Source organism: Caenorhabditis briggsae, assembly GCF_000004555.2.
Source record: "Caenorhabditis briggsae complete genome, chrIV, whole genome shotgun sequence".
NCBI lineage: Eukaryota > Metazoa > Nematoda > Chromadorea > Rhabditida > Rhabditidae > Caenorhabditis > Caenorhabditis briggsae.
This window is the reverse complement of record NC_013487.2, coordinates 11,949,447-11,961,856: the sequence shown is the minus strand read 5'-3', so window position 1 is coordinate 11,961,856 and position 12,410 is coordinate 11,949,447. Positions and strand designations below refer to the sequence as shown.

General features: G+C 41.2%; 4 protein-coding genes across 4 annotated transcripts; 3 read left to right on the top strand and 1 right to left on the bottom strand.

The window, feature by feature from the left end:
* Positions 1-217: 217 nt before the first annotated feature.
* CBG04389 lies at positions 218-1,097 on the top strand (the record flags this gene model as incomplete). The annotated part of the gene is made up of 3 exons (XM_045235981.1): positions 218-303; positions 347-885; positions 934-1,097. 3 exons carry the CDS (start codon positions 218-220, stop codon positions 1,095-1,097), a joined length of 789 nt encoding a protein of 262 aa, XP_045092662.1.
* A 98-nt stretch (positions 1,098-1,195) lies between these two features.
* CBG04388 lies at positions 1,196-3,333 on the bottom strand (the record flags this gene model as incomplete). Its single annotated transcript, XM_002634345.1, has 5 exons — positions 1,196-1,339; positions 1,696-1,809; positions 1,854-2,616; positions 2,661-2,776; positions 3,205-3,333. 5 exons carry the CDS (start codon positions 3,331-3,333, stop codon positions 1,196-1,198), a joined length of 1,266 nt encoding a protein of 421 aa, XP_002634391.1.
* Positions 3,334-6,509: 3,176 nt separating this feature from the next.
* Positions 6,510-8,294, top strand: CBG04386 (the record flags this gene model as incomplete). The annotated part of the gene is made up of 1 exon (XM_002634344.1): positions 6,510-8,294. One exon carries the CDS (start codon positions 6,510-6,512, stop codon positions 8,292-8,294), a length of 1,785 nt encoding a protein of 594 aa, XP_002634390.1.
* A 627-nt stretch (positions 8,295-8,921) lies between these two features.
* CBG26461 lies at positions 8,922-9,257 on the top strand (the record flags this gene model as incomplete). Its single annotated transcript, XM_045235980.1, has 1 exon — positions 8,922-9,257. The coding sequence occupies one exon, from the start codon at positions 8,922-8,924 to the stop codon at positions 9,255-9,257; it is 336 nt and encodes a 111-aa protein (XP_045098308.1).
* Between the last annotated feature and the right edge of the window lie 3,153 nt (positions 9,258-12,410).

Genomic DNA, 12,410 nt, shown 5'->3' with positions numbered 1-12,410 from the left:
CAAAATGGATCCATGCCTTTCTACGATCGAGAAAAATTTGTGTTTCATTGTCTCCTACTATCGCATTCGTAGATAACAAAAACTGCCAAAAGAACATGTTATCTCTCTCCCCCATTTCGGTCATCTAGATAATGGTCAGTCGCAGGCATATTGATTTTCGCTTTCCTCGATTTGCCTTTTTTTTTTAATTTTGCATTATTACAGAACGTTATTCAACATGGTACAAAGAGTGGTGGTTTCCAAACTATTGAATTCTTCACGACCTCTTGTTTTCGGAATGATCCATGTCCCGGCACTTCCAGGGTATGTTTTTTTGAAACTGAAAATTCAAAAGGCAAGTTTCCAGAACTCCATCAAACACTCTTCCAATGTCTGCTATTCTGAAGAAGGTTCGAAAAGAAGCGGATGTGTATTTCAAGAATGGAGTGGATGGAGTTATTGTGGAGAATATGCACGATGTTCCATATGTTAAACCACCTGCAAATCCAGAAATTGTCAGTGCAATGTCATTGGCTTCCGATCAACTTGTGAAATCTAGAGATGCTCATCATCCGGGAGCACTAACCGGTATTCAAATTCTCGCAGCAGCCAATCGAGAAGCAATAGGAGTTGCCTATACAACTGGACTCGATTTCATCAGAGCAGAAGGATTCGTATATTCCCACGTGGCTGACGAAGGATGGATTGATGGATGTGCCGGAGGTCTTCTAAGATACAGATCTTCTTTGAAGGCTGATCATGTGGCAGTTTTCACGGATATCAAGAAGAAGCATAGTGCGCATTCTATTACTGCAGATGTATCAATTCAAGAAATGGCAAAAGATGCGAAATTTAACTGCGCTGATGGAGTAATTGTGACTGGAAGTTCCACTGGAAGTGCTGCAAGTACGGAAGAAATGAGCCAAGTTTTGAGAGGAGTTTCCGAATTTCCAGTGTTGATTGGAAGTGGAATCAATGGGAAGAATGCAAGAGATTTTGTCAAAGCTCATGGATTTATTGTTGGATCGGATTTCAAGATTGGAGGAGATTGGAAGAACGAACTGGAAGCATCAAGGATCACGAAGTTTATGAGACATGTTAATTCACTGAAGCGGTAGTTAGAGAAAATGAATCTTTATTAGAACTTAACTTTATATCCGTAATAACATTTGGTTTTTGAGAAAATGAAAGATATGAGAAATCAACGGAATAACAGTTAGACAGTTGTCACCGAAACAACTCCATGAATGCCATCAGGACGGGTACGACTGGAAAGGACTTCTCTGGTGGTGACGAATTCATCCATCACCATTGCTTCTTTTTGGCGAGCCAGCTTTTGTTGGGACATTTGGTAGATCACCTGGAAATTTAATACTGAAAATTTGCAATCCAGTTAAGGCTTTCGTTTCGGTCAGTCAGAAATTGTCTCCTACCGAGCGACCGCCGACCGAACTCGTGTGTATTTGGAGGTCAAGTGTTTGCGTACGCAGCATTGAAGTTCAGAAAATCAAAAAAAAGATTGTCGTGAAATAAAATGCTGCGTACGCAAACAGTCTCTAACCGACAGTCAGCTTGGTTGGATGTCGGTCGGCTGGGTCGGAGGTCGGTTGGTCGGTCGGTCGGTCGGCTATATTTACCGACCGGGCGGAAGCCTTATTTCACAAATCAGTTAGAAACATAAGTTATTGTTGAAAATAATATTTTCAGCAACTCTACCTGCTCCGACGGATGCGCTTTTTCCATCATTTTCTGTTGCAACTTCATCAATTTCTTCGTTTTTTCCCTCTCCAATATCCGCTTTCTTTCTTCTTTCGTATGAAATCTTCCGAGCTGGAAAATACAAGTATAGAGAATTCAGAATCATAGTTGCTAACCTTTAACTCGCTCATTGCATCATCATCCGTCGATATCGGAGCTCTTTCCCTGTACACCTGAGCCTCTCTCTTTTTCAAAATCTGACTTCTTATCGGCCGCTTAACAATATATCTTGATCCATCACATCGCCTCTTGACTTTCCATTTATAATGAACAGTTGTATCTCCTAAATCTGTCTTGGCTGCCATTTTTTCTTCGTCCACAACTTCTTCAATTTCTTCTTCTTCTTCTTGAGCATCAACTTGATAAACTTTTGTCTTTGTCTTCGATGATCGGAAATATTGGGGAACTGGAATCCGAAATGAACTTCTCTTCTTTTCTTCCTTCAAAACTACAGAATACGATGGAATTCTGAATCTCTTCGCATATTCTTCCGCTTCTTTTTCCTTCTTTTCACTCTCGTCTTTATTGCTTTTACTCGTCATTTGAATGTTCCTGGAAATCGATAATTTCCTCAAACTACTCCCTTTTAATGCTCCAAAAACTGCGGATGGTGCTCGGATGATGGATCGTGGCGTTTTTGTCGAAGACACCATGGAAGCGACGTCTTCAGGAATCGGAAGTTCTTGATGAGTTCGATGAATGGGTCGATTTATATGTTCAGGACTATCATGGGGAAGAAGAACAACAGTTGGAGGACGGGAGGAAATAGGAAGATTCTGTGGAAGTGGAATTGGACGACGTTGAACAGCTGGACTCGCCATTTTGACAGTTCGACGGAGGACTCGAGGAGACTGTTGTGGTTGGAGCATTTGAGAATTGCTAGAATTTTAGAAAATGGTATTGAGAGGACGAGTGCTACTTACCTGGTGGTAGGCACAAAAACTCCGTCCGGAGTCACTGAAACACTCCTACAGGATTCACCGCCCGTGTTGTAAGCAGATGACGTGTCAGCTGCTCCGTTCGGCCAACCAGAGCAACTCTGGAAATGGCATTTTTCAAAAATAGAGGATAATCATCGAAAAATTCTCTAACAGAAGTTCATCCAAATTTTCAACTTTGAACTCAAGTGTCTCGGTACCTGGGAAACAAATCAAAAAGTTGTCAACCAATCAATTGTTTATCGTAATATCACCAATACTTTATCAGTTAACGAGCTTTTTTTCTTTCACAAGAATCGAGATTCTTGAGCTTAAATTTTACTGTTTGGCTGGTCCCTATTTCATTTTTAAGATGTTAAACAAGAAGTACTAGTCATCTAGAAACAGTTATGTAGCTAATAAAACAAGTAATTCGTGTAGCTACATCTAGGTTTAACACTGATACGAACGAGAAGAAGCGAGCGATAAATCGAATCTCTAACGATCGGATAAACAAGTTCTTCTCCTCTTTTTTCCATGAGTTGTTTACCTGTGAAAGTGTGTGCTCGACGATAAGATGTTTATTGAGAAGGCGGTCACATTCAACCCGAAGAGATGCCATTTCTCGATGGAGAAGTGCCAATTTCTCGTCAATGTCTGGCGACGTGAACGATGCCATTTCTGGAAAAAAAATGGAATGGATAGGAATATGGAAATGAATCCAAAGAAGAAGCGAGTACAATTGAGTGGAGAGAAGATGGATAGGCTCGATCCTAGAAGAGAGGCCACCTGCACTTCTGGTTAGAACCAATAAATTCTTGAGAGGCAATAAAACACTTGGAGAACAACACGAGCAAAAAAAACAAGTGATATGGGTTTTGACCGATATAAAATATGAAGAAAAGAGAGAGGGAGCACACGGGCATCCGTGTCAAACTGACAAGAAAGAAAATAGAAGAAAATGAGAGAGAACGAGAGAATTGTTAAACCAAAAGTGATGAGTGAAGAAGTCTCTTTCTCCACCCGCTGGCACGTCGTAAATCTCGAATTGCAACACTTGCGTCACTTCAATTCGCAATTAATTTTCATTCGGTTGTGTTGCTCCTCGGCCATCCATCCGTTCGTTTCAATACACATATGACATATCTTTTGCTCTTTTCATAGAGATGATTATCACATTGAAACAAAGGGAGGGGCAATGACAATAGATAAGGATCATATTAAAACTTGTAACTTTTTTTTTTGATTTGTGGATGTGATTTTGTTTTCACACCTCGACACCCGGACAGTTGTTGGGGAGGGTGAAATGAAAACTTTGATAGAGAAAAGGATATCAGATTTCAAAAAAAAAATTTTTAATTGTAAAAACTAATTTATATATCGAAAACTGAATCCTGGAAGGGAATTGTGAAAGCTCGGAACCTAAGAATTCAGTCCTGAAGAATCTTGAAAACCAGAAGTCTAGAAAATCATAAGACAGTAAGAAACATTTCTATGAAAAGCTACAATTCAGCCATCTTCAAATTTACCGTAAAGCCTGAACACGAAGGGCCTCCCACACTGTTAAGTCTGGGCCAATTTATCTCGGTTCCTAAGAAAGTTACCAAAAAGTTTTCAACTGGGAAAATATTTTTGCTATTATGATAAATATCTTGTCTGTTGGACACTCTTTGATATCTTTCACAAGAAATGAGATATATAGGCTTAAAGTTAATAAGTATGGATCATTATATTAGAGGGTGTAGGATATCCATGAACAGCTACATTTTAAGAATTTCCACTTTTTATTTTTACTGTAAACACTAGAAAACTGGACAATAAACAATATAAGGTAGTTTTTAGAATAAAAAAAAACGCTTTCCTAAAATTCGAGAGACGTACTAACTTTACAACAAAGTAGTACAAACCCATCCGCATCATCTGGTTTGTGCTTCTCAAAATTCAAAAATGCTCCTCGACTATGAGAAAGGGGGATAATTGAATTGGTTTTCTTCTCAGACTCGTCATCCGACTTGGACCGATTTGTTTGCCATTTTGATGGCGACAACGGAAAAAAAACTCGCAGAAGGAGAAGGAAATAACGCACGAGTGAAGAAAAAATAAAATGGGTATTACGAGAAGAATTCTTCTCCAGAAACACATGTGTGGAGAAGACAAAACAACGAGACGACAAGAACGACGACGACGACGATCAGGAGGACAACGGCGCCAGAAGAAAAATTGGAGGAAGAAAAAAGAAGAAGAAGGGGTCCCTGAAGGGAAAGGAATGCTGGCTCTCTAATGTGTCGATAATCGTGTGCGCAAGTCGGCAATCATCAATCATTTCGTTGTTCAGAGTTGACTTTTAAAACTCTTTTTGTCGTGTTTTAACACAGGAAAAGAAGAAGCGGACATAAAAAGAAAGGCTTGGGCATATAGATGTGGCATTATTATATGGAAATGGGGTCATTGGAGAATGAATACGAGGAAAAGAGGGATATATGACATTTCAATATGTAAATGAACTCGGAGGTGGGATGGAGGTAGAAAGGAACACGATTTCAAAAACATTCCGAAAAACGAACATATCGGGAACACTCAAATGAAACGCCACCCCTAATTTTCCCCTTTGATCCAGTTTATCTCAGTTCTTGTGAAAGATATCGAGAAGTAGTCAACTGACAAAGTATTTTTGATATTGTGGTAAACATTTTGACAGTTGACCATTTTTTGATATCTTTCGTACGAACTGAGATAATTCAGCTCAAAATTGACAGTGTGGGGGCCCTTCTAATACAGGTTTTACTGTATCCCTCAATGAGTTCACAAGCTAAACAGTGTATCCATTCAACTATCGTCATTTTCTGATTGTTTCCGGTCACTTTCTCTTGAACCCAATAAATTGTATATCACATGAGTCTCTTCATTTGAGCGGTTTTACGAATCAAAAAAACTTATCAAAGACAGATTAATTTGTTGCTTATCAGTTTTTGGGCGAGCAAATTCTGCATGTGTGGGTGGACGGAGATAGAAGCCAAAAACCGAAATAATAAACAAAAATTTGATTAAAAACACGGAAAGATTAAGTACGATTGAATAATGACTGGAAAATCAGTTCAGATTAACGAAGTTCAGTATACAGTACCGGTCAACAAGATAAACAAAAGCCTTTTTTTCCAGTTGATTTTTGGCTATTCTGATCATTCTCAGGAGTCTGAAGCTCGGCTGTCAAGTATCCTATCACTCTGAAAATTTTGGGGAGTGTAAAACAGGCCTAGATTAAAAACTTGGCACTCACAAAAAATTTTGAAAGTTTCTTGTTTTTCAGCTATTGGCCAGTTTCTGGAAATTTCAAAGAGATCAGAAACTTGACAGTCGAGCTCCAGACTCCTGAAAATGGTCAAAATAGCCTGAAAAAACATTTAAACTGTATCTTATTGACTAGTAGTGTGTTAAGAAAGATTCTTCCGATATCCATCTATCTTTTTTCTAAATGTTTTCTAACGTCGTGAGGTTGAGAATACTCAGAATTTCTTCTCTGACATCACTCACCTACCTCCTTTTGAGACAAAATTGTCAAAATGTCATTGACAATAACTGTCCAATAATGTTTCTGTGGGTGTTCTTCCGTCACTAAATTCCAAACCCACAATTCTCTTCGGCTTCTTATCACAATTACACCCAATTGACCTATTCGTTTTTTGATAACAAATAGAACAAGGATGTGCTCGAAGTGACGCTGTCAAAAAAGAGCAGTGAAAATCATGTGAAAGGATAAACAAGTCGAGTATATAAGGAGAGGAGTTGTTACATCAAATCATCAAGTTTCTTTTTCCTCATTCTTTTTTCCAAATACTAATTTTGACATATTATAGAATGAAACTGAAACTAACAATCCTTCTGGCACTGGTGGGTGCTTTGTTTGCTGCGCCATCGGACCTTCACTGGAGGCATCATCACCATCATCATCACCACAAAACCAAAGCTCCACGTCCAACAAAAGGAACCACTACTACACTGGCTCCACCGACTCAGGCTCCAATTATTGTTTCTTCTGCTGCTCCAATCATTGTTACTGATGCTCCATCTTCTGCAGCTCCAGAAGTACCAAGCTCTTCGACACCAGAAGTTCCTTCTGAAGCTCCATCTTCACCCACTGAAGAGCCAATAAAAAGTACCTCTGGCCCCTTTCAACCGTCGGAAGAGCCACAACCATCTGCTGAGCCATCTGACAAGCCGGATCCTTCTAGCCCACCATCGCCTGGACCGATGACCAAGGGTCCACAGCCACCAAACCCACCAGAACCATCTGACGAACCTGAGCCCTCTGCAGAGCCCTCCGAACAGCCATCCGATGCTCCACAACCCTCAGTGCAGCCATCTGATGAGCCACAACCATCCGACCAGCCAGAGCCGTCTGCGGAGCCATCCCCAGAACCATCTGAGCAACCCTCACCAAGACCAGTAGAGCCATCGGAAGAACCAGAACCATCTGATAAGCCTGAACCATCCGTGGAACCCTCCGCAGATCCTCAGCCATCAGACGAGCCACAACCCTCTGCCGGACCTTCTGATGAACCAGAGCCATCTGCTAAGCCACAACCATCTGAAGAGCCAGAACCATCTGACAAACCTGAGCCATCTGCAGAGCCATCCGAACAACCATCCGACGCTCCCCAACCTTCAGCCAAGCCGTCTGATGAGCCACAACCATCGGATCAGCCAGAACCATCTGTGGAACCCTCCAAAGATCCTCAGCCATCAGACGAACCACAACCCTCTGCCGAACCGTCTGACGAGCCTCAACCATCCGAACAGCCAGAACCATCTGCAGAACCGTCTGAACAACCATCCGACGCATCTTCGCCAGGACCAGTAGGACCATCCGAAGAACCAGAACCATCCGATAAGCCTGAACCATCTGTGGAACCCTCCGAAGATCCTCATCCATCCGCAGAACCTTCAGAAGCTCCACAACCCTCTGCTGAACCTTCCGATGAGCCACAACCGTCATCAGGTCCAGAACCATCTGTGGAACCCTCCAAAGATCCTCAGCCATCAGACGCACCACAACCCTCTGCCGAACCGTCTGACGAGCCTCAACCATCCGAACAGCCAGAACCATCTGCAGAACCGTCTGAACAACCATCCGACGCATCTTCGCCAGGACCAGTAGGACCATCCGAAGAACCAGAACCATCCGATAAGCCTGAACCATCTGTGGAACCCTCCGAAGATCCTCATCCATCCGCAGAACCTTCAGAAGCTCCACAACCCTCTGCTGAACCTTCCGATGAGCCACAACCGTCATCAGGTCCAGAACCATCTGTGGAACCCTCCAAAGATCCTCAGCCATCAGACGCACCACAACCCTCTGCCGAACCTTCTGATGAACCGGAACCATCTGCAGAACCTTCTGAAGCTCCGCAACCTTCCGATAAGCCACAACCATCCGACAAGCCTCAACCATCCGGACCACCAAGCCCTCCACCACGACCAACTCGCCGTCCAGGTCCACCAACCCGTCGTCCACCTCCACCAACTCGCCGTCCAGTACGCCCAACCCGTCCAACAGGACCACCCGGACCACCGACTCGACGACCACCCCATCATCACACAGGAAAGGGAGTTTTCTACTTCGATTTCGTTGATAAGAAATAATTTTGTATGAACTGCTATTTTTATTGAAATGTCATTGTTTTGTACATAAAATGTAAAATTGAAATAAAACAATTTTCTTCAGCTTCCTTTGGTTTAAAAAAAGATAAATTTTTTAAAAGGGAAAAACAACTGAAATGACGAAATTAATAAAGAGATAATACGAGCCAGAATATCTGACTTTCTAAGCCTTAGAATTTTAGAATTGTGTGGGCAGACAGAGACAGAACTCACAATCAGAACCAAAATAACAAAAAAATGAGTTCCGCTGATTGGAGCGGTGAATGACTATGTGTGGACCAGTAAAAAGTCACCCCAATGTTCAAAACATTTATGAAACCATGACAATAACTATCAAATTATGTTTTTGTGGGTGTTCTTACGTCACTAGATTCCCAACCTAATATTCATCTTCCTATCATAAAACATCTAAATGACCTATTCGTTGTTTTGACAACAGAAGAACAAAACGATGATTGGAATGAAGATGTTAGGTAAGAGCCGGAAAATCGAATCGTTCGAAAACAAACGTTTTTAGTATAAAAAACCGAAGAGATGTACTATCAAATCATTAAGTTTCTTTCTCTTTCTCCTTCATTTCAAATACTTATTCAATCATTTTTCTTTAGAATGAGTCTCAAGCTAACAATCCTTCTGGCACTCGTTGGTATTGCGTTTTCGGCTGTTGGACAGTCAGAGGTTCAGAACGATCTGTTGAAAGGTTCAGAACCATCTGGGGAACCCTCCGAAGATTCTCAGCCGTCTCAAAATCATCAGCAATCAGAAGCTTCACAACCCTCTGCCCATCCTTCTGCCGAGACTCAACCATCCGGACCACCGAGCTCTCCCCCACCACTAACAGGACGCCCAACAGGTTCACCAGGACCACGGAATCGACGTCCTGGTGGACACCATCATCACAAAGGAAAGGGCACGTTCTACTTCGACTTTATTGATAAGAAATAAATTTGAATGAACTGAGTTTTTATAATTTTCATTGTTTTGAAAATAAACTGTTAAATTGAAATAAAACCTTTATCTTCAGCTTCCTTTCGTATAAAAAAAAAAGAAAAACAGACAACTGCAATGAAAATAGATTCAGGATATGAAAAAAAAAAGAATCAATTTGAAACGAATCCATTGAACTGAAGAAAATACAAAAAACCCTTGAATTTCATGATGAATTTCATCAAACTTCTGAAAATCCGGACTTTTGACATTTTGAATTTCCGAAATTTTGATTTGTAAACTTTTCGAATTCCAGGATATGAGATATTCTAAAGTTCGGAATTCCGGAAATTTCGAATTTTAGAGTTGCCAAACTTTTGAGCTTGACAATTCCTAAATCGGAATTTTCGAATTTTCGATTGTTAGAATTTTAGAATTTCGGAATTTCGGGGTTTCAGAACGTTAGAACTTCGTAGTTTCGGAATCTCGGAATATCTCAGTATTTCTGAATTTCCGGATTTCGGATTTCCAGAATTTTGAAATTTTAGAGTTTTAGAGTTAAGGATATACAGTTTTAGAATTTTGGAATTTTGGAGTTTCGGAATTGCGGAATCTCGGGTTTTTCCAACAAAAAGCAAAAAAAGATTAGATAAGTTGATATTCCTGAACTGTCTACACGTTCTATTATATTTCCCGTCATGCTTGAACCAAAAACGCCTGTAATTCACATGATATTCTTTCATCAGTTTCTGCCGGTTTACGAATCTAAAAACCTTATCAGATATTATAAATTTTTGCTTATCAGTTTTTGGGCGAGCAAATTATGTATGTGTGGGTGGACAGGAGTTGCCTGGGGCATCTACCCTCCAACCGCTTCTAAAGGTTCCCTCTAACCACGCAACGACACTCCGCTATCCCGCTCGGCGCGCGCACAATTTAAATTTAGTTTTGAGTGATTGCGAGCTTGGATTTGGCTCGTAGCCTTCGAGAGACTCTTTTTAAGGATTTTAAGTGAGTTTTCTTGAATTCTAAACTTTTATTTGTTGTTTCTTTCTAACTTGTTCATAATAAACCGATTTTGTTTCATTTCTTGTTGATTTTCTTCTATTTTATCACAGGTACCTGATACCCCGGACATACCGCGGGCAATTCAGGAACAGAACTAACAATCGAAATAACAAATAAAAAGTTCAGCTGATTGGAGTGACGAATGATTGTGAGTGGACCAGTAAAACAATCATCCAAATGTTCAAAACATTTTTGAACTCATGAGAAAGCAAAGGTAATACCGGAGATCAGTTCTACATGGTGTGGCAAAAATATTGTAACAAAAAGAAGAAGTCATAATTCTTGAAAAATAGTTGAATCATCTTCAAAATAGAAGTTGAATAAGCTAGTCAGATCACATTCAGATTCAAGAAGAAAAGGGGAAACCAGTGCACGAAAAGATTGCGTCAAACTATCGTCCCGAACAGAAACTGAATGAATCCGAGATCATTCAGAATTCCATCCAAGATTTCTATGACTCGATAGGAATCCTGTTACTGATATTTTTCGTTCAGAACTTATTATTTTCCTCCGTATCCATCTTCCCAATTCAAAACGAAATTGTCAAAATTTCAGTGGTAATAACTATCAAATTATGTTTTTGTGGGTGTTCTTACGTCACTAATTTCCGAACCTCAGGTTCATTTTCTTATCATAAAAACACAAAAATGACCTATTCTTCTTTATTATCAATAATAAAAGAACAAAGCGATGATTGGAATGACGTTAACTAAGAGCGGGAAAATGTAATCGTTCGAAAACAAACGATTTTAGTTTAAAAGAGTGAGAGATGTAGTGTACAACCACAATTTTTTTTCTCTTTTATCCCTCAATTCAAATACTAATTCAACCATTTTTTAGAATGCATCTCAAACTAATAATCATTCCGGCATTGGTGGGTGTTGCGTTTGCGGCACCATTTGAATTTTTCTGGACACATCCCGTGAAAACGGAAGCCCCTCGTCCAACCGAAGGAACCAATAATACTCTTGCTCCGTTGGCCACTTCTGAAACTCCGACCGTTGTTCATTCCAGTGCTCGAATCAATGTCAAAGATCTTTTTCAACTCGTGAAAAAATCTCCTCCAACCACTGAAAAGCCAAAAAACAGTAGTTGTGGAACCGCTCGACCATCGAGAAAAACGAAACCAACTAAAAAACCGAAGCCATTGGAAAAACCAAAACCAACGATAAAGCCAAAACCGTCAAAAACAACTGCTAAGCCATCTGATGCTCCTCAAACTTCACGCCCACCATCGCCTGGACCGATTTTAACATCCGATGCATTTTCACAAGCACCAGTCGGAGGATCTGAAGAACCAAAGCCATCCGATGCTTCTTCCCAGACACCAGTCGGAGGATCTGAAGAATCAAAGCCATCCGATGCTTCTTCCCAAGCACCAGTCGGAGGATCTGAAGAACCAAAGCCATCCGATGCTTCTTCCCAGACACCAGTCGGAGGATCTGAAGAAACAAATCCATCCGATTCTTCTTCACAAGCACTAGTAGGAGGATCTGAAGAACCAAAGCCATCCGATGCTTCTTCCCAGACACCAGTAGGAGGATCTGAAGAATCAAAGCCATCCGATGCTTCTTCCCAAGCACCAGTCGGAGGATCTGAAGAACCAAAGCCATCCGATGCTTCTTCCCAGACACCAGTCGGAGGATCTGAAGAATCAAAGCCATCCGATTCTTCTTCACAAGCACCAGTCGGAGGATCTGAAGAACTAAAGCCATCCGATGCATCTTCACAAGCACCAGTCGGAGGATCTGAAGAACCAAAGCCATCCGATGCATCTTCACAAGCACCAGTCGGAGGATCTGAAGAACCAAAGCCATCCGATGCATCTTCACAAGCACCAGTAGGAGGATCTGAAGAACCAAAGCCATCCGATGCTTCTTCCCAGACACCAGTAGGAGGATCTGAAGAATCAAAGCCATCCGATGCTTCTTCCCAAGCAGCAGTCGGAGGATCTGAAGAACCAAATCCATCCGATGCTTCTTCCCAAGCACCAGTCGGAGGATCTGAAGAACCAAAGCCATCTGATGCTTCTTCCCAAGCACCTGTCGAAGAATGTGAAGAACCAAATCCATCCGATGCTTCTTCCCAAGCACCAGTCGGAGG